We start from the raw sequence: 27309 nt of genomic DNA, 5'->3' as shown, positions 1-27309 counted from the left end.
GGCCAGATTTGAGCTGAGAGCAGAGAAAAAGTGATTGTCACTCCTAAGCCATAAGGCAGTGACGTAGTTGGGTGGGACACCTTCAAACTGCTGAAAGCTTACCAGTCCTATTTGTTCTTAGCAAAGCAAACCACGAGACTGAACACTGCGTGGTGTCCAGGGAATGAGCTGGGAAGCTATGTTTGTTGGTTTGGTTTGGTTCTTTTTTTTTTTTTTTTTTTTCCGAGACAGGGTTTCTCTGTGTAGCCTTGGCTGTCCTGGACTCACTTTGTAGACCAGGCTGGCCTCGAACTCACAGCGATCCACCTGCCTCTGCCTCCTGAGTGCTGGGATTAAAGGCGTGCGCCACCACGCCCGGCTTGAGCTGGGAAGCTATGTACTGGGACTAAAGTAGCCCTGAGATGACTAGATGCTGCCAGCCCTTAGTGCAAGCTACACCAGGAAGTCACTTCCCATTTTTTTCCTGCAGGCTGGGCACCTTGTCCAGTTTTCACACAGACCCTCTCTTCCATCAAAATGCCCTGACTCCTGGAGAAGACAGAGTTGTGGGTTTTTTTTTTTTTTCTGATCATATCCATAGCAGGTCACAGGGAATAAAACCCCACAAGACACCGTGACTAGAGTCAGTGGAGTGAGGCTTGTCAAGGCTGCTGACAGCTTTCTTTCTACTAAGAAACCTATCTTGGGTGGGCTGCGCAGGCTGCCCATGGGCAGGAGGACATCAGGCCAGCCGGGGACTTGCTGCCTGGCTATGCTAATTTGTTGGCCAATTCACAGGAGGTGGCAGCTGATGTTGTAATGATAACTTAAGAGGGCAGCAGCAGCAGCAGGAAAAGTTTGCTAAAACACGGCTTTTATTACAAGGCTTTCTTGAGTTTGGCTGTCCCCTGACATTATGTCATTAGGAAACACTGATGCCTCTCAATAGAGAAAAAGCAATCTGTTCGTGAAGCAGAGGCTTGCTGAAAGCTATTAGCTGTCTCCTGGAAATCACAACATTGAAGCTTTCACAGCAACAGCATCAACACATTGTAAAGAAGCCCGGGGAGTGTTTGACTCTCTCTGCCTTCTTTATTACTCATTCCTCTAGTAGGGGGGAGGTGGGGGAGGCGAGAAAAGAGGACTCTTTTTTTTCCCAATTCATTCACACTTAATAAGGCAAAGCATAACCCCGGTGGTTAAAAATAACAGCACTGGGGCTAGAGAGATGGCTCAGTTGTTCAGAACACTTGCTGCTCTTGCGGGGGACCTGGGTGATTCTCAGCACCCACAGGCAGCTAACAACCATCTGCAATGCCAGTCCCAGGGGTTCCGGCCTCCGTGGAGACTGCAGGCACATGGCGTACTTACATGCAGCCAAAACACTCATACACATAAAATAAAAATAAATAAAACCTTTAAAAGAAATCAATTGCTATGGACAAGGCATTGTCCACAATTGGGTGGAGAGCGCGGACAGCCTCTGACATGAACTCTGGTACCCTCTATTTTTTTTGTTTTTTTTGGTTTTTCTTTTTTTGTTGTTGTTTGTTTTTTTTGAGACAGGGTTTCTCTGTGTAACTTTGGCTGTCCTGGACTACCTTTGTAGACAAGGCTGGCCTTGAACTCAGCGATCCGCCTGCCTCTGACTCCCGAGTGCTAGGATTAAAGGCATGTGCCGCCATGCCCGGATGGTAGCCCCTATTTGACCACTTCCCCTTGGTGGGGAGGCCTGGTGGCACTCAGAGGAAAGGGAAGCAGGCTACCAGGATGAGACCTGATAGGCTGTGATCATATGGTGGGGGAGGAGGTCCCCTTCTGTCACAGGCTTAGGGGAGGGGAATAGGGTGAAAGAGGGAGGGAGGTGGGGAATGGGAAGATACAAGTGAGGGGATAACAATCAGCATGGAATCTGAATAAATTATTTAAATTTTAAAAAAGAAATTGATTGTTCTTTCCATGACAACAGGGATTAATTGTCAGACAACAGCCCATCCCTTCGACTCTGGGGCCAATCAGCTTCTTCAGCCTTTATGTCTTTTGCTGTGCTCACTGCTCCTCATTGTTGGGATCAGGGACAAACGAGGTATGCCTGTCTTGACACTTAGTCTGAAATGTTGACTGGCCTGGATCGGAGGGTATTAAGAGGGAGGTTTGTGGGCTGGAGGGATGGCACAATGAGTGCCTGCCCTGTAATCAAGGATTTAAGTTAAGATCCTCAGTATTCACACAAAAGTCAGCCAGACCCAGAGGCTACCAGTAATCCTAGAATTTAGAAGGCAGTGATGGGACCCCCCAGGGCACGTCGGCCAGCTGAGACTATGAGACTGTGAGCTCTGGTTTCCGCAAGAGACCCTACCACAAAAAAATCATGGGAGAGGGATTGAGGAAGATGGCCACCATCAACCTCAGGTCTCCACACACATGAACCCCTGCACGCACATATGAACCAAAAAAGGAGGAGCAGAGTGGAAGGAGAGGTCTGAAATCTCCGCTCAACACTCAGCCTAAGGTCAGCCATTCCCTGTTACGAATCTCTAGGCCACTGAAGCTTCTCAGCAGCCATCACTAAAGACAGAAGCTATTTAGCCTCTGGACCCTCTGTCACCCATACCCGAGACTCCAGTAATCAAGAGTTACCACACTAAGATGGACGATGAAGGCACTTCACTGCAACTTGACAAGGGCTGCTCATTAGGACCCGTGACTAGACAATTGAAGCCCTCTGTGGTCCTACTCACATTCATGGTTCCATTGATCTCGGCCACCGACTCATCATCCGTGGGGAACTGATAGATCTGGACTCCATTGCTCACAAGTTCACTGGTGATTTTGATCTTGAACTTAGTCAGCTCGCTCTTAGAAATGGCATCAGATTTGGCAATGATGGGGATGATGTTCACCTAGGAAAATGAGGAACAAAGTGGCATCAACTGCTGCGGACTAGCAACTCACAAGTGCATGACCTAGGGTTCCCATCAGCTCCCAGAGCAGACAGCTCAGCAAGCAGGTCCAGCACTCTCCACCTTTAGCCAAAAACAACATATTAAACGATAATGGGTACTTACTAGGTGTTGGCCACTGAACTAAGTACTCTATTAATCCTAACAATCACTTTCCCAGAAGGTGTTATTACTAATGTTTTACCACTGTGAAACTGGACCACACAGAGGTTAAGTAACCAGTCTAAGGCCACAGGGCAGATAAGTAGCAAAGCTGAAATTCAAGTCCAAGTCAGCCTTAACCCCCAAAAGCTAATAGCGTCTATGAGCTATCTACCAGTTCAGATATAAATTGGTGAGGCAGGTGATACCTTGGAATGAAGGTCACTGCTAGAGTGAGCCAAAGAAGAAAGATGACAGGGAATCTAGGGTTGACAAGGTAGACACTCATTGGTAATAGTAAGATGTCCCAACTTGTTCAACCTAGACACATTCCAACAAGATATAACATGGATCCACATGGGAGGTATCAGAAAAAGAAAGCAGTAGCAGACTTGGTGACCATGAACATGTGGCTCTCTTACTTGCAGCAGCCAGTTAGGCATAGAAGACATAGTGTTAACAATCTGGCATGAAACCTATGCAGAAATGTTAGACAGGGGCTGGGGGGATACAGCTCAGTTGGTAGGATGCTAGTGTAGGTCCAGCTTCAGCTCCACCTATAATCCCAGCACTGGAGAGGTAGAGGCAGGAGGATCAACTCAAGGTCATCTTCAGCTACATAGTGGGTTCGAGGGTGGCTTTAAGCCTCATGAGATCCTGTTTCATGCCCCCAACCCCCCAGCACCACCCTGCACAAGTTACTAATGCTTCAGTCTTGTAGGGCTTGTCTCTGGATAAAGAAAGCAGGCGTGGATGCTCAATTGCAGACAGCAAGAGAAAGGCCCAGTGCAAGCTCAAAGTTCAACTGGTCTGCACCATGACCCTTGAAATCCCTCCAGTATGGGAGAAAACTTTTATTGCCAAAGGTAAAGAAATCTGAGATGGGCATGGCTTTGGGAGATAGAGAACACTAAAAGCTCGAGTTCCTGCAAAGAATGGAGTTGTTCCTGCTTGCAGACCCCATTGGGGCAGCTTGAATGGTGCTCAGACCTGAGGCTCTGAGAGGAGAGTGTGAAAGCTCTAGAACTGAAGAAGTCCTCTCTCTTTTGTACTTTCAAAGTCTCCTGAAGGCTCATACCACATGGCTTAGGGATGCTAGTCAAAGACAAGACCTTGCCGTTATCTGTCTTGAAGCCTTTGGGGGTCAAGAGATCAGAATCTTTGCCAAGGGGAAAGAGTGAACAAATCTAAGTCTTCTTGTCATTTTTTTTTTTTGGCCAAGCTCCCATTGGTACACAATCAACATAAGTCAAAGACTTCTTACTTAATGCACCCTAGCCACCAGGCTGCCCACCGCATGGCTCACTGCTGCCCTATACAGTGGCACGCTGGGCATGAAGACATTTCAGGAGTGGCCTATTATTCATGAGCAGTGAGCTCACTGCTGCAAAAATGGAAAAACTGGTCTTATCCTGATTATAGCTGACATTCAGTTTTTTTATAATGGCTATGCTACCAAATGATTACATGTAAATTAGAATTTTGTATACTAAAATAACTTACAATTAGAGAGCTAACGCCAATTCTCAGCTCAGTTACAAGTTGTCTGACCTTGAACAAGCCTCTTGCCTCTCTGTGCCTTAGTGATCTCATATGTAAAATGTGACTAACAGGACCTAAATACACTAGATTATTGGACAAAAACAGTGCCCAGTCCATATTGCTGAAGACAATTATTTATAGATCTCATCGACCAAAAGTTGAGCTGGTGCCTAACTAGAGCCTTCACCCGCTACTGACTAGTGGTCATGGTACTGGAATGTACTTTGCACCCTACCAAAGGAGACAGGCAACCACCCAACCAGCTACAAACCCTGCAACCTACAATGGCTGTCTGTCTGAGTGAGATGCTGGTGCAACAGTGCTACAAATGCTGTGAAAGTAAGCAACCACTATTTAATTGAATTTAAGGCCCACTCCATGAGATAGGAACCCATGCCTGACACTGCTAGACCTGAGACTAGATAAGCCGTGGACCTAGAGGAAAAGCAAATACCACAGTTCTGTTAAAAGAATATTGCAATAAAAGGACTCCGGACAACATTCTGCTATACCCATAGATCAGTGCCTTGCTTAGTCATCTTCTTGCAGTAGATGGGAACTAATACCGAGACCCACAACTGGACAATGTACAGAAAGAGAGACTTGGGAGCACTCAGTCCTAAATGGGATGGCTTCATCAAGGCCCTCCCATCGAGGCTCAGGGATCTATGTGGAAGAGGAGGTGGAAAGAGCCAAAGGTGGTGGATGATTCCAAGGAAACAGCATCTTCCAGACACAATGGGACTGATGCACATATAAACTCACAGAGACTATGGCAGCCTGCATAGGGTCTGTGTGGAGTTGGGGCATGGAAAAGTCATGATCAGCATATATTATATGAAAAAAATTTGATTAAAAAATAAGTAAAAATTAAAGCCATGAAAACAAAATAAAACACTTTTTGTTCAAAACAAAAACAAAGCAAAAAACAGGGCCCAGTAGCTAAGCTCTTGTTGCACTAGGATCCTCAGAGCCTACAAACACATTGGGTGGGCATGGCAGCCTACCTATAATTCAGCCTCAGAAGGCAGAGACAGAGGATTCCTAGAGCAAGCTAGCTAGGAAGACTAACAATATGGGTGAGTTCTGGTTTGGGTGAGACTCTGCCTCCATGAATAAGGTGAAAGAGAGACTATAGAGGATAATGCGAATATCAATTTTCAGTCTCCACATGCAAAAGCACCCATAAGCATATGCACCTCCACATGTGTACCCTCACATGTGCAGACATGCATATGTACACATAAATAACATATACACATATACAAATGGAAAAGGAAAAAATGGATGAAATCACATGAATAAGCACACAGTGCCTGGGGCATGCCAAATGTTAGGGAAGAAAACCTATAGTCCTTGGGCTTTTTAAAGAATCCAACACTGGAGAGATGGCTCAGAGGTTAAGAGCACCGCCTGCTCTTCCCAAGGTCCTGAGTTCAATTCCCAGGAACCACATAGTGACTCACAACCATCTATAATGAGATCTGGTGCAGATATGCAGGCAGAACACTGTAAACATAATAAATAAATAATCTGTTAGATGCTAAAGAATCCAACATTCAATTTATTTTGCTTTTATGGTGTTGGGAATTGAATGTAGGGCCTTGTACATGGCTGAAGAGATGGTTTAGTAGTGCAGACTACTTGTTGTTCTTGCAAAAGACCCAGGCTTGGTTTCCAGCACCCACTTGGTGGCTCACAACCTTTCCCGAGTCCAGTTCCGGGGAATCTGATATCCTCTTCTGAACTCCTTCAGTTCCCGGAATGCCAGTGGTGCACAGGGGTACATACTTGCAGGTAAAAGTACTCCAAAAAAAAAAAAAAACAAATCTAATTTTCAAAAGGAAAATAAAGACACTTTTCCACTGGCAAACCAGCACCCCTGTGCTTAAGCAGCCATCCTGTCTACATCCATCCATATTTCCAAGACAGAACAGGGTAGAAGAACACGCAGGACAAATCCATCCCTAATCCTAGGAATCCAGGTGGCAACGCATATGACACAAATGCAGGATCAATAACATCATCTTTATGGAGTAAGGGGACAAAGGATTGGATTAGGATGCCACAATCCAGCATCCCCTGTGTATTAGCTCAGTAAGTAAGAGTCCAGCTTGCTCAGCGCCAGCTCCTGCCCCATACCTTACTATCCAGCTTCTTCATGGTGACTAGGTCCAGAGACTTAAGCGAATGGCCCGTGGGGGCAATGAAATACAAGCAGACATGGATGCGCGAGTCATGGTAGGTGTGCAGCACTCTCCGGATCTTCAGCTCCTCCTGCAGGTAGGCCTCAAACTGAGTATCGATGAAATCCACGATGGGCTTGTAGCTAGAGTGGAGAGGAGAGAAACAGCTTGAAATGCTTGGGTTTTGATCCGGTCAGTCCCATGTAGGACTGCAAAGCATCCTGTGTAACTGGACCCTCCCTCATCTCCTCAGGCTTCTCCATCTCTTCACAGTGGGCTTTCCTACTGTTGACTTTGGCTGACGTCTTGGTCCCCACACGAGCCCAGCTTATTTCTTCACCCTTTCTTCATCCTAATCCTGCCTTTGCCCACCTCAGGGATCAGTTTAATGCCTTCTCTTCTTAGGCTCAAAAATCCCTTCTGTAACCCAGCAGCGTAAAAATACATATGTGATATTGGCTCGCTTGATTCTCCTTGACAGGAGCTGATGTTCTCTCAAACCCACAGGCGCTGAGGCCATGTGGAAGCCACTGGTAGGAAGACATTCCTCCATATTGGGATGTCAATATGTCAATCTAAGCCAATTAGATGCTTTCTGCATCTCCCCACACCATGGCTTTGGCCTGGGGCTGTGTACACAAGACCTCTCTGTCACACCCGCCCTGGGAGAAACTGTATCGAAGTGCTGTGGGATCTTTGTTCACTCTTGCAGCAGTGAGTGGAGCACATCAATTAACAACCTTGATAGCCACATAGTTTTCTACTTCTCACCTAAGCAACCAGACAAACTTTGATAAAGATACATCCCCCATATCATCTACATAGGACCCCCCCCCCAGCTCACTGAGTAGCTGTGCAAAACTCCTCTAGGCAGACTCCATGAAGACTCATTCATTCATTCATTCATTCATTCATTCATTCTTGGCACAGGGTCTCATCGTAGCCTTGGCTGGTCTGGATCTTGAAGTGCGTACCAGGCTAGCCTCAAACTCAACAGAGATCTGCCTGTCTCTACCTCCCCAGTGCCAGGAATAAAGGCGTGCACCACCACGCACAGGTCTATTTGTTTATTTTTGAAACAACATCTTGCTACACAGCCTACACTGGTGTGGAACTCATTACAGAGCTCAGGCTGGCCTCAAACCCATGAACCTCCTCCTCAGCTTTCCGAGTACTAGAATTACCTCTGTGGATCACCACACTCAATTCATCAAGGCCTCCTAAACAACAGTGGGCTGAAGGCCTACAGGCAGTCAGCAGTTGCTAAGGGAGGGAATGACATTTCCTTCAGTAGTGTAGCCACTGCTGAGCTGCCCATGTTTCTATAGCTAATAGCGTAGCCATGCTCCTAAAGTAACCTTAATTGAACTTACTTGTTTACATATGGGCATAAAAGTAGAAGAGAGAGCTGGTAAGATGGCTGGGTGGGGAAGGGCATCTGCCATCAAGCCTGAGGACCTGAACTGGATTCCCAGAGGCCAGATGATGGAAGGAGAGAACTGGCTGCCCTCTGACCTTTACACATGGACCATGGTGTGCATACCCACGCACACAGGCGTGTTTGCACACGCTAACAAATAAATGAAAATGTGACTACTGAAATAAAAACTACATGCTGTACATGCACGAAAGTATCATAAAGAAGCCCATTGTCATGTACAATTAGTATATGCTAATTTTTAAAAACTTGAAAAAAGAATAGTCAGCCCAGTCCTCCTCCCTTTTCTGGAAATTTCTTTCTTCCTAGCCCTGTCTGTACTGAAGCCACCTCAATTGCCCTGGCATTCTCTTCATTCCTTTCTTTTATGTAAAAATATATTTATTTGGTGTGTGAGTGCATGTGTGTGTGTAGGGGGGGTGAATGTGGGTGTGTGTGCCATGTGATAAGTGTGGAGGTCAGAGGGTAACTTGTGGGAGTCAGTTCTATCTTTTCACCATGAGAGATCTAGGGATGAGGCCTCACATCACCCGCGTGGTGGTGGCAGCAAACATCTTTGCCCACTGAACCATCCTACCTGCCTCTGTGTCATCGGACCCCAGCGTCATCTTTCAGCTCTAACTAGGTCATCTCAGCTTCAGCCCCACCTCCCTTCTCCCGTCCTCAGTTTGCATACTGCCTCTCCAGTAGAGACGCTGCCTCCCTTCAGGGAAGAAGAGGATCATTCCCTCAGCCCCGGGCAGGGAGTTGTCAGATTCCATCGCCAGAAGAGAGTGATCAAAGGAAGGCATGAGCCCAACCAACACCTCCCACCTCCAGCAGCTCCCAAGCTGAGCCTTTGTGAAAGAGGCCTCTAGGAGAGAGAGAGGAGGAAAGCAGCATTTAAAAAAAGAACCACCGAATGCTGCATCCTGAGAAGCGCATACAGGAAGAGACCCAGGTGCAGGGTATCTCTGGCACCCTAAAGGGCGAAAAAAAAATCTAAAAATATCATTCTTTCTTTCTTCCTTTGATTCCCACCCCCCACCCCCCCCACCTAGCCAAGACTGTTCTGAAGCTCAAATGACCCCTTGGTAGCAAAGAATCTTAGGAGGTCCCTGAAGAGTTCACAGTGAGAGTGGAGGATGCAATCGTCAGATGTAGCTAATTTTTAGATGGGTAGCTGATTTGAGTTCTATGATCAGGCCATGACTTTACTTTCTTCTGTTATATAACTTCTTTTTTTTTTTTTTTTTTTTTTTTTGCTTCAGTTTTTGCTTCACCCAAAGGGGCGGAGGAAACAGAAGAGCTTAATTTTTTTTCTTCAGCTTCCTTCCTCACGACTATCTGAACTCCAGCATTCATCTTATTCCTACCGCGTCTGGCTCTCAGCATCTCTGAGGAGGTGCATAGATCAGACCTGCCAAACCAGCCCATTGGCCACCAGGATTCGGTTTAGAGCGATCTGAAAGCTGAGTGACTCATCTTTTGTCTTAGTCAGCTCTGGCCTGCTGTCTGCCTTACAGTAAGGATTCCACCTACTTCTTCAAGTTCCCTCACCTGTGCCCCCATGGCTGATCTCCCCACAGTGGCCTTGTCTTTACATGTTGCTATCTTTGCGGAACTCCACTCTGGGGCAAGGAAAATCCTTACTCTGTATGAAACTGTATTACCAGTCTTTTTTTTTATTTATTTTATTTTTTGGTTTTTGGAGACAGGGTTTCTCTGTGTAGCCTTGGTTGACCTGGACACGCTTTGTAGACCAGACCAGGCTGAGCTCGAACTCACAGCGATCAGCCTACCTCTGCCTCCCTAAGTGTTGGGATTAAAGGTATACGCCACCACGCATGGCCCCCCTTTTATTCAAGGCACTGCTTTTCTCATGCCCCTCCCAAAATAATGTTTCTCTATGTCCTACGCCCTAGTTTCCATGGAGAGGTCTAGAAGATGGCTTTGCTTCTAGCACTTTCTTCCCTAGCAGACTCCATCCTTCCTCACCATCACAATCAATCTTTTCCCTTTTAAGGCAGCAAGACCGAGACTTTTTTGAACCATCCATGCACTTCTTTTCTAACTTGTATAGGCGTTTTGCCTGCATGTGCACCATATGCACGCCCGCTATCTATGAAGGCCAGAAGAGGGCGATGGCTTACCTGGAAATGAAGTTACAGACAGTTGTAAGGCCCCAGGTGGGCTCTGGGAATTGAACCTGGGACCTCTGGAAGAGCAACAAATGCTCTTTAACTGCTGAACCATCTCTCCAGCCCTAGCCATACAATTCTAAACATGGAGTCCACAGACATCCAAGGAGCCTATGGATAGAATTTAGAGAATCCACAAACTTGGACAGGAACAAAATACATGTCTAACTGAAGTTTGTTATTTTCTTCGAAATACATGTCTAACTGAAGTTTGTTATTTTCTTTAAAATACATGTCTAACTGAAGTTTGCTATTCTCTTCTGTTATTAACCTAGACAATAATCTATAGCACTGTCTGCAGCACCTGTGACTTTTCTATCCAGTTAGAGATCACTCATATTTTTCTTCCTAGGCTGGTGGTTGTACACATGTCAAAATAGCATCTACATCCATCATTGTTTCTGTATTCTGGTAATTATTAAGCCTGCAAATAGATATCATTATTTTGGGACCTAACAGAGAAGCATATGTGTTACTAAATCATGACTTAAAAATATTCTGGTAACTGTATTTTTAATATAACTGGTACATTTTAGGCATTTAAAGTTATTTTGAGAATGAGGCCATGGGCCACAGCACAGTACCAAATGATCTAAACCACACAACGGTCTAAATACGTCTTCCTTTCTGGTAGGGAGATGCACTATGGAGACACCACAATCGAGTACTGATTCGAAAGTACTGGGTGTTCAGCTACTTTTGATACCATGACCAAGCACAGCTTCGGAGGTTATAATACCTGGGCTGCAGGCCACAGTGAGATCCAGGTGAAGGGCAGTCCAAGCACTAGGCACGGAATAATGATCCTAGGCCGAAGGCAGCCTGACAAGCTTAAGCAACAGGAAGAAAGGCAGGGAGCTAAAATGTACTGCATGGATGAGGAACGAGAAACTGTCAACCACGGCCACACAACCGCAACAGCTGATGACTGGACAAAGAAAATGGAGACTATCCGTACAATAAAATACCTTCAGCTAGAAAGACATTCTCCTATAACCTGCCTGACACACATGTGCAGCGCTGCATTCAATCCCCAACACTGAAAAGGGGGTGAGGGGTTGGAGGAAGAAAGGCACTCATATACAGACGAATTCCATGGTTTCATCTATATGAGGCACCCAGAACAGTGACATTCACAGAGATAGAGGACACAGTGTTTACCAGAAGCTGAGGCGAGAAAGGAACGGAGACCTGTCCAGTGCCGGAACTACACTGAGGCAATGGCTGAACAACAGATCGTGGTACTTGACAGTGTATTAAATGCCACTGGATCGTCAATTTTACCTGAGTTTTGTCAAGAGTCTCAGTGGCTTGGGCACACATTAAAGTCTGAGGAGTGCTGGCATCTGACATCTACCTGCTCACCTGACTGAAACCTAATTCTCCCCTGGAGACACTATCATCGCCCAGCAGCCATCTCCAGGATATGTTTCTTTTCCCTAACAACCCGTGCACTTTGAGGTGAGATAAGGTGAGCAAGCCTGTAGCTCTTCTGGGCAACCCCTCTAGACACCTCCCCCATGTCAATGTAAAACCTCTTTTCATTGGAGGCTGTTGGGATTCAAACCAGGGACAAGCAGCTGAGGTGCCTATTTAGCATGCCAACGCAGCTGGCCTCCAGGTTCTCCCAGCATCCCTCAGTCCCTACCTGAACTTTCCAGGCCAGGGGCTGGGCTTCCTCTCCCTGACAGGCCATTCAGTATATAATCCAGACATTTTGGTTCCCTCTCTGTCTCTCTCTGTCTCTGTCTCTCTCTGTCTCTGTCTCTCTCTCTCTGTGTCTCTGTCTCTGTCTCTGTCTCTGTCTCTCTGTGTGTGTGTGTGTGTGTGTGTCTCTGTCTCTGTCTCTCTCTCTCTCTCTCTCCCTTTCTCTTTCTCTCTCTGTCTCCCTCCCTCTCCCCGACTTCATATTTTTCTCTCTCTCTGTGCCCCCATCTCCCCCTCCCCCTTTTCTGTCTCCCTGCCTGACTTCCCTGACCTCCCCCTGTGACATCAGTGGCCCCACCAGAGAGCTGCTGTCCCCAATAAACCTGCCTTTATATACTCTGGATTTGGCTTGAATTGGCTCATTTCATTGGCAGAGAACAGCTATCTTCCTTTGGTGGTCCCTGGGCCGATCTTTCTCCCCACTCTCAGTGATTACAATGTGCCTGCTGACTTTCATCAACTTTCAGGCTCCACATGCTGTAACCACCTTGACTTCATAACTTTGGCTCCCTCTGCTCCCCACCCAAGAAATCCTCCCTGAAACAGCCAACTCTCTGCCCACAACCCGGGATCTACTAGCTGTCTCAAGTCTTTGAGCCCTCTAAACATGATTTATCTCCTCAGAACGCTCCAGGAATCTAGGCCCTTTCCTTATTTCATAGGACATCAATGTCTTACTGGCCTCAGCTCTTTCTCTGGCAAAGTTGGATCAGACGACTGGTCAATTGAAGCAGATTTTCATTTTTGAGACAGGGTCTTGCTATGTTGGCCAGGCTGGTCTTGAACTCTTGGGTTCAAGCAATGTTTCCTGCCTCAGCCTTTGTAGTAGCCAGGAATACAGACGTGCAATACGGTGCCCATCCCAAAACATTTTTGTTTTGTTTTGTTTTTTGGGACAGGGTTTCTCTGTGCAGCCTTGGCTTGTCCTGGACTCACTTTGTAGACCAGGCTGGCCTCGAACTCACAGCGATCTGCCTGCCTCTGCCTCTCGGCTTCTGAAACATTCTTATCAACACCCCCAGCTCTGTTCCATCCCTGTCCTTCCAACCTGCTGGCCTGGTAAAAGAATAATAACAGGCAGGCAAATCTCTGTGAGTTTGAGGCCAGCCTGGTCTACAAAGCAAGTCCAGGACAGTCAAGGCTGCACAGAGAAATCTTGTCTCAAAAAAGAAAAGAAATGAAAACAAAAGAAAAGAAAACTGCTGGGCGTGGTGTCACACACCTTTAATCCCAGCATCAGGAAGCAGAGGCAAGCAGATCTCTGTGAGTTAGAGGCCAGCCTGGTCTACAAAAGTGAATCCAGGACAGCTAAGGCTACACAGGAAACTCTGTCTCAAAAAACCAAAAACAAACAAAAAATAATAATAACAAGAAATTTCAGGTTCTGATAGCTCTCTTGCCACCAAAGTTAGTGGAAAACAAACACAAAATTGTGGGTCTTGATACCTTAATAAATTCATGGCCTGACAACTCCCATGTGTCCTGGGTCCCAGAACCCTACGGATGGCAAGGGAATAAAGCTGTACAGTGAAGCCCCACCCACTAACCAAGGAGTGATTTGCAATTGCCAGCCGCTGGAAAGGGGGAAATCCGTTTTCTCCGATAGACTGACAGTGGCAAAATCAATCATCCTCCGAGACAGGCTCCATGCTCAGGAGGAATCGCTGATCAGCACTACACAGACTCCATATTTTTCTGTGTGTGTACTTGTTGCGTTTGGTGGCTTGTTTTTCTTTTTGCTTTGGGGCTTGCTTTTGTTGTTTATTTTGTGTTCGCAGTTTCTTTCCCTCTCTTTGGAGAAAAAGAACATGACATTGGGTGGGTAAGGAAATGGGTAGGATTTGTGGAAACGTGGGAGAGGGGAGAGATTATAATCAACATCTAATGTATGAAAAACCAAAAAATAAAAAATATGTGTTTTTAAATGTATATGGGTGTTTAACCTGCATTCACAGATGTGCACCACGTGGATACAGAAGAGGGTGACAAATCGTTACTATTGGAATTACAGATGATGGCTAAGGGCTGCTAGCAATTGAACCTGGGTCCCGTGGGAGAGTGCTCTTAACTGCTGGGCCATCTCTCCCAATCTCTTATTCATTTTATTTTTAATCATGTGTGTATGTGGGAGTGAGATGTGCATATGGATGTGGAGGTCTGGGTATGTCAGAGCTGTCAGATTCCCTAGAGCTATGGTTACAGGTGGTTAAACAGCCACCTGACATATGTGCTGGAATTTAACTCTGTTCTCTAGAAATGCACTATATACTCTAAATCGCTGAACCATCTTTCTGGCCCTATGACCCTGAACTTTGACCCATCTACCTCTACTAAGTCCTGGGATTGTTGGCTTATACCACCATGCCCTGATTCAACTAGAAGTTTCTTGAAAAGAAAAATCTATTTAGCTTTTTAAAAAAAATCTAGGGGCTGGAGCGATGGCTCAGAGGTTAAGAACACTGTCTGCTCTTCCAAAGGTCCTGAGTTTAATTCCCAGAAACCACATGGTGGCTCACAATCATCTGTAATGAGATCTGGTGCCTTCCTCTGGCCTGCAGGTGTACACGCAGGCAGAACACTGTGTACATATAAATAAATAAATAAATCTTTAAAAAATAAAAAAAAAATCTAATTCACTCTTCAACTCACTGTAGACTATTTTCTACCCCATGTCAACATCCTAGTTAATACATCTAATGGATACATTTGTTATCAAGTGATAAAAACTTATGGGTACTCTATTTTCCCTACCAATGTATAGCTCATACATTCATTTATAAATCATATACTGAATACTAACTACATGCAGGGTGGCTAATTTGTACTTATCCTTGATGATTTCAAGAATTAGCCCAGCCTTTCCTGACTACTTGCTCACCCCTCTTATCAACAAGGTCTGGTCAATTGTTATCCCTCCTTGTTTCCTTACTTTGAACCCCTCACATCTTTATTACTGTACTTAACCCCATTAAGCAGAATCTGCATATATATATTTATCCCCTCCCCTGAGATAAAAGCTCCTTAACCAAACACCATGCTTTGTATTTCAGTAGGACAGCAGGATGAGTCAGAGGGTAAAAGCCACTTGCTGCTGAGCCTGACCAGCTGAATTTGATGCCCTGGACCTACATGGTAGAAAGAAAGAGAGAAAGAAAGAAAGAAAGAAAGAAAGAAAGAAAGAAAGAAAGAAAGAAAGAAAGAAAGAACTCCCGCAAGTTGTCTTCTGACCTCCAGGCATGTATCACAGCACCAGCTCTCTAACACAGATGCTATTGTGTAGTCGTTTCCTCAGAAACTGAAACATTTCATACTGTAGGGATGTTCCTTAAGGCAGAAGGTAAAAGACTCAAAATAGCTTTAGGAAGTTCCTGAAACTGACCAGACTCCCTTAGGCTCCTCACTTCCAAGAGTAGGTAATAAAGACTGCTAAGAGTCGCTTTCACTCTGGCCAACCTGCAAAGAAGACTCTCAAGTAAGTCGAGCTTCAAAGAATCCTTTTCAGACCACATCAGCTGCCTGGAAGAAGCAGAAAACAGGCCCAGCAGCCAGGAAGAGGTTTAGATCAACTGAGGCACTTGGAAAGGACACTCTCCAACCTGTTGAGCTGCCTGAAGACTGTGCAGTGTGCTACGGGTTCCCCGCTTTTGTGAGCTGTTTGTCACTCAAGCTGGAGTGGACCTTGAAGATGCAGCTGTCCTTGAGTCATTTCTGCCTCTGTAAGTAGCCCCTCCCTGTACTCTAGAAATAACCCCGATAAAACTCACTGGTTCACCAAATTGGACTTTGGTGGGATCTGTATTTTGTCTGTTGTGGGCTCCTTATCTGGGTGAGTAGATGTGCGTGGCATGTCTCCCCACATAACACGTGTCACATAACACTGTCCTCACATGCAAAATAAATAAATAAACAAGCAAGCAAATAAACATGTTTCTTAGGGTCACTAGCCTCTCACACTGTTCCTGGCACACTATAGACATTCAGCAGTTGCTAAACTGAATAAGATCCTCTGTACTCACTTGGATGCTAAGTTTTGTGGATTCTCTCTCAAGTCTACCCCCTACTCTCTATCATATAACTTTCTGTTCCTGCTTAAGCTTTCATCATTTCTCTTATCCTCAAGAACTGTTGTGGTGGCGCACGCCTTTAATCCCAGCACTCTGGGAGGCAGAGGCAGGTGGATCGCTGTGAGTTCGAGGCCAGCCTAGTCTACAAAGCAAGTCCAGGACAGCCAAGGCTACACAGAGAGACCCTGTCTCGAAAAAACCAAAAAAAAAAAAAACAAAACAAAAAACAAAACAAAACCAAAAAAACCTGTCCCTGCCCTCCTTATCTCTCACCACACACTGCCTTATCTCTTTCCTTGCTTTATAAATCCACTGTCTACACCTACTTTATCTATTTCCTCTTTTAAAACAGCATCCTTTCAATTTCCTTTCAATTATACAATCTATACATACATTCTTCCTGCCTTATCAGCAATCACTATTTTCTGTCTGTTTTATATTGTTCCAGAGCTTTCCTATATATTTATCTGCAGATGTAGAGAGGGTTATTTGTTGTGAGGGAAGGGGACTTTTCATAAGTGGCACCATGATTCAGCTGCTTCTCATTTTTGTAACAGTATGACCTAATGCTATATCCTTGTGAGTATAAACTGCAAATACATTCCCTTGGTATGGTCCCATCACAGCTAATGTAGCTGCTCTACTGATGCACAGTTTGGCAGGTTAAAGGATTTTCATTTGATAGCCAATGCTGCAGTGAACACTATTGCTTCCTATAAGCATGGGCAATGTAAAGAAAAGTGGAATTGCTGGGTCATGAATTATTCACACCCAAAAATCGAATGGATGGTGCCAAATTTGCCCTCCCCCCCCAAAAAAAAATCTGTATCCATTTACACACCCATGTGAATGAAATTCCCTGGTAGTAGTGGCGATTATATCATGCTTTTATTTCTGCAACTCTGAGCGGGAAGCAGATCGTTGTTGTATTTTTCATCCCTTAATTGCTGGGGAAGCTGAATGGGCATCACTTCATAATGTTGATTGCCCCATTTGTATCACTTCATAATGTTGATTGCCCCATTTGTATTACTCTTTGCAGTCAATCATCTGTTTCTCTCTCACAGAACTGCAGAAGCCCTTTTTTCATTAATAGCCTCTTCTATTATTATAGTTACAAACATTTTTGGCCCCATCTGTAGCTTGTTTTCACTTTTGCTTTGTGGTATTTTACATTTTGAAACATAAAGCACTTTAAAAATGTTTTATTATTACCATTTTTTTTTTTTTACCATTTTCAGTTACATGTGTGTGGCTGGGTCTGTGCATGTGAGTACAAGTATCTGCCACAGAGGCATTAGGTCCCTTGGAGCTGGAGTTACAGGTACTTATGAGCTACCTGATGTGGGTTTAGGGAATTGAACTCAGGTCCTCTGGAGGAGCAGTGGGTGCTCTTAACCATTAAGCATGGCTCCATCTCCAAAGCACTTTCCCTGTAATTAACTTAGACCCAACCCGCTTTTCTCCTATGATTTTTAGACTTTGTTTCACAACTCAAAAAGCCTTCTCTACCCTCAGAGTTATAAAAATAATCTCCGACATTTTCTCTTTATATTTTTAGAATTTGTTTTTAGTCCAACAGGAATCTATTTTTATAAGCAGTGTTTGTGTGAGAGGGTCTCATTTTATGTTTTTCTAAATGGATGGCCTATTTTTCCCAGCACCACTTCTCTTCCTGCTGACTTACAGATGTGAGATTTCCATACAAACATGAATCTGACCTTGTACTCAATTTTCTTTTCTATCACTTTACCCCCATTCGGATGCTTCTATGTCTCATTCACAAGTAAGAATGGCAACCTAATTTCTACCTACAGTCTCCCGGGAATGATCACTCCTAAATACACTGAAAATTTGCATGCTGCCAAGCACAGTGGAGTTTTAAAAATTCTCCTTTTCTTGGATACCACTTATCATTTCCTCCTAAATGCTACATAATGCTGCACTCCTTTGATTCTTATCAATAAAAATCATGATCACAAGAATACATTCTATCTATTATTAGGTAGTTATCTGAACCAGGCAAGATTTTAGCATTTTTTGTCATCCATGTCTAGTATGTTATAGCATAACTTGATATCAATAAAGATTATTATGGTTGCTGGGCGTGGTGGCACTCACTTTTGATCCCAGCACTCGGGAGGCAGAGGCAAGGTGGATCGTTGTGAGTTCGAGGCCAGCCTGGTCTACAAAGCGAGTCCGGGATAACCAAGGCTACACAGAGAAACCCTGTCTCAAAAAACAAACAAACAAACAAAAAAACAAAATGATTATTATGGTCATCATACCCATTTTACAAGTGACTTAAAAACTGATGCAGAGGCAACTGAACTATCTTGCCAAAGGCCCCTGGTCTAGCAAATGGCAATATGAGATCTGAACCCAGGCCTGTTGAGAGCAAGCTTGAATTCGTAGATCCTCTTCTCTCTAGCCTATCTTGAAAAGCCTCACCCTTGGGTTCTCTGTTATCCAGCACCCATTTCTTTTCTTATTTTATTTATTAGTAGTGTTCAGGGTTTTTAAGTATTTGGGGGTTTTATGTAATAGTTGGCTGTTTGGGTGTTTGTTTTGAGAGAAAGTCTCACTCGCTAGTCTTGAACTCACTAAGTATACCAGACTGGCCTAGAACTCATAGAGATCTGTCTGTGTCTGTCTCCTAAGAACTGGAATTAGAGGCATGTATCACCATACCCGGCAAGTCGTGTGCGTGTGTGTGTGTGTGTGTGTGTGTGTGTGTGTGTGCGCGCGCGCGCGCGCGCATGTGTGTTTGATTTTATACAGTGTGCCATGATGTAACTAAGTTGGCCTCAAACTCACTCTGCAGCTGAAGCTGGCCCTGAATTCCTGGTTTTGCTGCTTCTATGTTTTACGTGCTGGGATTCAAGGCATGCACCACTATGAACAGAAAAGTAGCACCAATCAGTTTGTTTGTTTGTTTGTTTGTTTGTTGACAGGGTCTCAAATATCCCAGGCTGGCTGCAGACTCACTACGCAGTGAAGATGACATTGAACTTCAGATTTTCCTGCTTCTACCTTCCTGCGGCTGGGATTACAGGTGTGTGCCACCATGCCTGGTACACTGCTGATATCAGACCCAGGGCTTTGTGCATGCTAGGCGAGTACTCTACCAACTGAACTACAACAGTCCCTACTTTAATATTTTTTTTCATAAGACAGGGCTTGATCTTTCTGCCTCAGCCTCTTAAGCACTTGGATTACCAACTACTGGAAGTACCCGGGTGTAACATCAAAATTGAATTCCCCCAGTGTGAGTTGTTTTGTCCTTGCTTAAACATATGCCATGGAAAGTGCAGGGTGTGGCTGCTAACCTGCACTTCCTGTCTACTCAGGTAATTCATTTTATTCCTTCTCAAGTCTCTGATGGAGTTGAAGACCAGGTAGCGTAGTTTTACAATGAAGCTTAGTTGTTTAGGGATTAAGAGGTTTTTATGTCTAGATAGATGTTTTAAGTTGATAGAGATGAGATATGATAGATATTGATTTACATTCAGAATTTTAGACTCATCCAGATAGGAAAGATATTTTCTTCAAGGTTGCCAAATAAAAGTAGCCAAATCACTCTGAATGTAACATTTATATAATTCTTGATTGTTTTATGGTTCTTCTTGCTGTATGTAGTTTATTATAAATGTGTGTGATAATATAAATGTATATGTAAAAAAGAAAAATAAAAGCAGAAAAACCAAAAATAAATAAGTATATAAATAATATAAATAAATAAATAATTTAAAAAGAAAAGAAAAAAGACAGAGCAGGTTGTTCTGAAGACCTGTTTTAATGCAGCAGCATGGATATGTCTGGTAAAACACCCTTGACAGCATATAGAAGACATTGACTTTATAGGTCCCATTGGCACTGGCCTGTAGTTCTACTGTTAGAGAGGCTGAGGGGACCACAAAGTCAAAGCCTGTTTGTGGTACAGACAGAGTTGGAAGTTTAGTGAGACCACGTCTCAAAATAAGAAAAATTTAAAATGGCTGGGGATGTATCTCAGTAGTAGAGTGCTTGTCTAGCATGCAAAAGGTCCCTAGGCTCAAGCCCCAGTATTTCAAGAAGAAAAACTTTTTTATTACAGATGACTGCCGCTTACTTCATTCTTGCTTCCTACCCCAATCTTAGGGAAGCTTTAACATTTGAGTTTGCACTATTTGCTTTTTAAAAATATGTATGTATCATATATTTCATTCATTTGGTTAGCTAGGGTTTGGGATATGTTTTTTGGTTTTTGTTTTTTTTTTAAAAGACAACTTCTCAGTATGTTAACTACACTGGCACTAAACTCTATCTTCCTGGCTCAGCCTACCAAGTGTTATGATTGATTACAGGCATGTACCACCATGTCTAGCTATCAATTTTATAATCATAAAAAAACTACTAAGGATATTCTAGAAAGCAAAGAGAGGTAGGTTAGCATCTAAGAGACAGTATCTATTCAGTATTCCCAGGCCATCATGATCAAGACACTATCCATATGTGCAACGTCTATAACTGAAAGGACTGTTAGAAATTTCATTGAAGACTTTCTTTTTTTAAAAAATGTGCAGCTCAGAGTAGTGCTCAGAATAACGGTCCAACGACTCAACTGATGGGAGTAGGGTATAAATGAGGCTCAACCAAACAAGAGTAACATAATAAGCAATCTAGTAAAAGGTAAAAAAGTGGTTGAGGCCAGTGAGATGATGCAGCAGATTAAGGCACTTGTTACAGAGCCTGACAAAGTGAGTTTGAGCTCCGGGTCTCACATGGTAGAACTCCCCAAAGTAGACCTCTGAGCTCCACAATATGCCATGGCACCAGTACACATGTGTACAAACACACACAATAAGCAATTAAATTAATTAATTGATACATAAATGTCTAAGGAAATGTAATTGTTTAACAAAGAGAGGTGTCTTCCTTTTAGAGTTTCATATAGAAAGCAGACTGTTTCAGTCCTTAGGAAACTACATGTCTATGGGGGAGGGGGTAACAGTCTAAGCAGAGATAAGGTGGAAAGATGGGGAGGCAGAGGGAGGGAGAGAGGTAACCCCAAGTAAGAATATATGAAAAAGCCTTATGGAAAGCTACTACTTTGTAAGCAATTTAAAAGAGAAGTTAGGCCTGGAGAGCTGGCTGAGGGGTTAAGAACACTCGCTGCTCTTGCGGAGGACCTGGGTTTGGTTCCAGCACCCATGTGGCAGCTCACAACCACGTAATTTCTGTTCCAGGGCATCCAACATCCTCTTCTGACTTCAAAGGCCACAAGCTTGAAGTTTAATCTTTAGTACGCATGCACGCGCGCACAGAGACGCACACACACACACACACACACACACACACACACACACACGCATGCACAAATAATAATTTAAAAACAAAACAGTTTGAACAGAGGTGTACTGAAGGGGTGCACAATGCTGATCTTAGGAGACATGGGTTTTGAAACAAAAACCTAAGTGCCAGGCATGACATACCTCCCTCTGAGTTATTGGTCTTGCAGGCCCTGGAGGCTATTACTAATGCTTTTGGTTGTCCAGCCTAACTAGATATGAAGACCATATTTCTAAAGATACTATATTATTGTGTAGGACACAGAGAAATGAATCTGCAACTGCCCTGAGAACTTCTACTGGCTAGCTTTCATAGTGTAGTGCTTGGGGGTATTACACAGGCCACTGGGGTAGAAAAGGCACTGATGACCTTATCCAGTGCTAGAGCCTAGAATACTCATCTGCTAGGCAAGCTGTGTGCATTTCAGTAATGGCAGAACTGTTATAGGGTAACTAACTACTTTCTAACTGGATTTGAGGCTCATCCACAAGAGGGAATTCATGCCTGTTGTTGTACGCTTTGTCAAAGCCTATGGCTGGGACACTAATAGGCTCTAGGGGGTAACCTGCTATTGTTAGTTTGCTGAGTGGCTCTGTTGGCAAACCTCCTTCTAAACACTTGTTTCTACCCATAGATCAGTGTTACTCTCAACCTTGCTTAGGAAGATTCTTTTGGCTGTGGGCAGCAGTAAATACAGTGGTCCATAACTGGTCAAAAAGGGCTAATAAGTGGGTGTGAGTGCTCAGCCCTAAATGGGACATCTCCATCAACCCTCGACAATGGCTCAGGGAACAGCAAAGAAGAAGAGATGGAAGAATGTAAAAGTATGGAGAGGAACGCTGTGAAATGTGAAATGTCTTTTAGACAAAACACAGCCATTGGACTCACAAGTCCAAAACTGCTATTGTTATCTACACAAGACCTGCACAGGATCAAACCAGTCAACAACATTCCAGCCCAGATAGGGGAGGAGTTGACGAGGACCCTCTCCTAGCTGAGGAGCTACTGGCAGATGATGGCTGCTGGGAAAGTGAGCCAATTTTCTTCCAGAGCACAGCTGCTGATAAGTTGCACATGCCCCCATGCATGTAGGAAGTACCAATCAGACTCAGTGAGTTAAAAAGAAAAAGGATGGGGGAAGGATACAGGGAGGGACATGTAGGAGTGGGAGAACCAAGTGGAGAATGGATGTGATCAAAATCTATAAAATTGTCAAAGAATAAATTTTTAAAAAAATGTTTGCTTTTTAGAGATAGGGTTTCTCTGTATAGCCTGGCCATCTGGGAGCTCACTCTGTAGACCAGGTTAGCCTCAAACTCAGAGAGATCCACCTGCCTCTGCCTCTTGAGCTCTGGGATTAAAACCATGTGGTATCACTGCCCAGCCGAAAGAAATATTTTTAAAGAAGCTACACATGTTCATTCATTATAAGGGCAAGAATATGACTTTAATGGAGAGGTAAAAAAAAAAATTAGGGACAGAGAGATGGCTCAGCAGTTAAGAACACTGTCTGCTCTTCCTGAGTTCAATTCCCAGCAACCACATGGTGGCTCACAACCATCTGTAATAGGATCTGATGCTCTGTTCTAGTGTGCATGAAGACAGTGTACTCATATACATAAAATAAATAAAACTTTAAAAAAAATTTTTTAGATACAGTTTGTGGTGGTTTGAATGAGAATGGCCCTTGGTCCCCAGTTGGTAAATTGTTTGGGAAACATTAAGAGTTGTGGCCTCAAAAAAGGCCGGGCGTTGTGGCGCGCGCCTTTAATCCCAGCACTCGGGAGGCAGAGGCAGGTGGATTGCTGTAAGTTCGAGGCCAGCCTGGTCTACAAAGTGAGTCCAGGATGGCCAAGGCTACATAAAGAAACCCTGTCTCGAAAAACCAAAAAAAAAAAAAAAAGGAAAAGAAAAACCATAAAATAAATAAAAAATAAATAAATAAAAAGAGTTGTGGCCTTAGCCAGATATGGAGGCACAGGCCTGGGAGGGAGAGGCAGGTGGATCTCTGTGAGTTCGAGGCCAGCCTAGTCTACAAAGCAAGTCCAGGATAAACAGGGCTACATAGAGAAACCTTGTCTCAAAAAGCAATAACAAAAAACTGTGGCCTCTTTGGAGGAGGTGTGTCACTAGGGGTGGGCTTTGAGGTTTCAAGAGCCTATGCCAGGCCCAGTGGCTCTCTACCTTGTGCTTGTACATAAGATAAAAGCTCTCGAGCCTGGCGGTGGTGGCGCACGCCTTTAATCCCAGCACTTGGGAGGCAGAGGCAGGTGGATGGCTGTGAGTTCGAGGCCAGCCTGGTCTACAAAGAGAGTCCAGGACAGCTAAGGCTACACAGTGCGACCCTGTCTCGAAAAACAAAAACAAAAAACAAGCCTCTGTGATCCCTATGAGCATATACAGGGGGAGGAAATCCCCTCAGTCACAGTCATAGGGGAGGGGAGTAAGGGGAAAATGGGAGGGAGGGAGGAATGGGAGGATACAAGGGATGGGATAACCATTGAGATGTAATATGAATAAATTAATAAAAAAGAATCATAAAATTTAAGGATGATTTCCTATAAATAAAACAATTAAAAAAAAAAAAGCTCTCAGCTGCTGCTCCAGCACTATGCCTGTCTGCCGTCTTGATCTCCTCTGTGCTGGTCATGGGCACACCCTCTGAAACTGTAAGCAAGCCCCCAGTTAAATGCTTCCTTTTATAGGAGTTGTCTTGGTTTGGGTGTCTCTTCACAGCAATAGTCAATGACAAGGGAGAAATAGAAGTTTTTAGATACAGTGCATCTAAGAAGCAAGAGAGTGAGTCCCTGAGGGATTAATATGTGCTATTCTGAACATGATGGATGGAGGTTGAGTGTGATGATGTACACCTGTAATCCAAGCACTCAGGAGGCAGGGGTAGGAAGATCACAAATAATCTGAGGACAGCCTGAGCTACAGAGCAAGTTCCAGGCCAGAGAGGGATATAGAGCAAGACCTTGTCTCAAAAACAAAAACAAACAAATAAAAATCAAAAAGCGAATGCAAGCTGGGTGTAGTGGTGCATGCCTTTCATCCCAGCACTCAGGAGACAGTGACAGATGGGTCTCTGTGAGGCCAAGGCCATCTTTGTCTACAAAGAGAACTTCAGGCAAGCCGAGGATACACCACCAAAACCAGGATGCTGGAGAAATGGTTCAGCAGTTAAGAGTTTGTATTCTCCCAAAGAAGCCAAGTTTCATTGCCAGCAGCCACATCAGGTACCTGGGAAATGCCTACAACTCCAGCTCCAGGGAATCTGTTGCCTTTCTGTGGCCTCCACAGGCACTGTACGCACACACACACATACATATGCTTAAAAATAGAACAAATCTTTAAAAAAAATCAAAGGCCTGGAAGAACGCTCCGTGGGTTAAGCACTTGTCACACAACCATGAGGATCTGAGTTCACATCATCAGAAATGATGTGAAGCTGGGGAAAGTAGCAGCCATCTGTAATCCGAGCGGTCTCACAACGGGATGGGAGGCTGAGACAGGAGAAGTCACTTTCTGGCCAGCTAGTCTGGCATATGCATAGAACAGAAAGAAAAACTTTCAAACAAGGGTGAAGGTGACGACCATCAACCAAGAGGTTGCCCTTTTAACTCCACACATGCACCATGACACATATGCTGGGGTACATGCACCTACACTTGCATACACAAAGCTGTTTCTAAAGGACTGCTGAGTGGCCCTTTCTATGAGTGTCCTACCAGCCTTTCCTCCCCTAGCCAACCCTTTATCACATCCTCATCTCAGAGCCTCATTCACCCCTCACATGTACCCCCAAAGTCCTATAGCTTTTTCTGGCTCAACTCCTTTCTCTCTGCTTAGACCTTCTTGGTCCCTTTTCACAATCTCCTCCATCTGCTGACCTCACTCACATCCTGAGGTTTCTGTGTCTAGCACAGCATCCTTCTTCCCCCGGTTGCTGGGTGAGCTTACACATACATATCATCTACCTACGTTTCTAGCCCAGACCTTCTCTGGACTTGTGACTCTGCATGGGCAACTGCCTACTGTTATCAAGCATGTAAATATTCTACACGTAGCTCAAATTCAGAATGCCTTGTTTCTGTTACTTCAAAGTCCGGTTCTCTTACGTATCTCATAGGAGGCCATCATAACTGAACTACTCTCCAAAGCCAGAAATTCAGACCCTGTTCTAGATACTTCTGCCTACTACGTTTTGTCAGTTTTACTTACCCAATATTGACGGAATCCATCCCTTCTTCTCTATCTTAGCTCCTATATTATCTCTTGCCTCAATTTCACTGGTCTTAATAGTTTCCTGATTGGTCTTGCTTACCCAGTCAATGTATCTCCACACTAGCCCAGAGGATTTTTCTCAAAAGCCAGTCAGACTACATTCTGCTTCTTATAACTTCTGAATGGCTCCATATTTGCACATTCTATAAAACCCTCTAAGATCTGACCTCCATTTACCTCCTTTTATTTTCCCCAAGCTCACATCAACTATTAGCCCAGAGGAAGTTCTAGTTTAATGGGGACTTATGCTTATAAAATTCAAATGACAACCCAAGAAAAAGACTATGCTATCACTAAAAGTTAGCTACGGGGCTGTGAAAGGGGCTTCCTGCACATGGGAACCCCAAAGATTAGAGTTCATTGGTTTCTCAAGAAGCCTGCCTCTTTGCTGAAACACACTAGGCTGCAGCCTCCTGGACCATAGCAGAGTTCTCTGGACCACTTTCCTTTGAAGAAGCAGATTTTTTCCTGGATTGCCTTTCTCTCTCATCACCCGTATGTGTGGCCAAGCCCATCAAGAGTTAGCTTAGAGGCTCTTCTGTGAAGGCCTGTCTTCCTTGTCTGCATGGTGTTGACTGTTCTTGCCCTTATGGTCTCATTGCAATCCGTCCTTTACCTCTTTGTACTCTGTCCTTCACAGATCATAGTCCACTCTATGGAAATTATTTGCTTAAGACCAGCCTTTCCCATGAATGCCTCAAGAGCAGAGATTAAGCCAATCTTTTTTAGGTGGTTAAGAGTACAGGAGGGCCTGGTACAAGGCTCAGTGGAATCAAGGCTCCACTCCCATGTGTTAGAAAGTCACCCTTCTTTGGCAAAGCATATGGAGTGGCACAGCCGCTGTAGAGAGCGACCCTACAATGATGCCATGCTTCCGAGCTGCCTATACCCATCGCTCTAGTGAGACAGGCTGGGCCACAGAACCTGTGCCCTCTCCAACCTTCCCATGGTAAGCTCCTTTACATAGTTCCTCCATTCACCCTCCCACCCCCTGCCTTCCTTACCTGTCCTCCTTGTTGATCTGGTCCCCAAAGCCCACTGTGCTCACAATGGTGAGCTTCAGTCCCACGTTGCTCTCCTGGAGGTCATAGGTGTTGGATTGGAGCTGAACACCAGGCTGTGTGTGGGTGGCTGGATCTCCCTCGAACTTGGTGTTGAACAAGGTATCCATGAGGGTGGACTTGCCCAAACCTGTCTCCCCTGAAAAGTAAAAAAATATTACACAGTGACTATGTACATAGCCGTTACGTAGCACATTTCACATATGTGTTTAGGGAGAAGTATATATATTAAAACACTAAATGAAAATTCATGCCAAAGTACATAGAATATATAGTATTAATTATGTGAAAAGGGAAAGCACACACATGCCAGAAGCAAATAGCTTGAAATACTAGAGAGCTGGGCAAATTTCCATTTTACTCTTCAAATTTTTATTATTTGAAGCTTTACCTTGAGCATATTCTGCTTCTAGAGGCAGAGAAAGAAATG

The 27309-nt window shown here is 44.3% G+C and overlaps 1 protein-coding gene across 7 annotated transcripts in view; it reads right to left on the bottom strand.

Moving 5' to 3' along the window:
• The window catches only part of SEPTIN6 (septin 6), a 140130-nt gene that overhangs the window by 26238 nt on the left and 86583 nt on the right, over window positions 1-27309 (bottom strand). For all 7 annotated transcript variants that reach the window (XM_084789831.1, XM_084789833.1, XM_084789828.1 and 4 more), the window contains 3 exons: window positions 26823-27018; window positions 6768-6954; window positions 2721-2882 (listed from right to left, as the gene is read on the bottom strand). In XM_084789831.1, the coding sequence (XP_084645957.1) occupies window positions 2721-2882; window positions 6768-6954; window positions 26823-27018 (545 nt within the window). The remainder of the gene's footprint in view (window positions 1-2720; window positions 2883-6767; window positions 6955-26822; window positions 27019-27309) is intronic.

Source organism: Acomys minous (assembly GCF_964271855.1).
Source record: "Acomys minous genome assembly, chromosome: 7".
NCBI lineage: Eukaryota > Metazoa > Chordata > Mammalia > Rodentia > Muridae > Acomys > Acomys minous.
The sequence above is the reverse complement of the archived record's forward strand: the minus strand, read 5'-3'. Positions and strand labels throughout refer to the sequence as shown.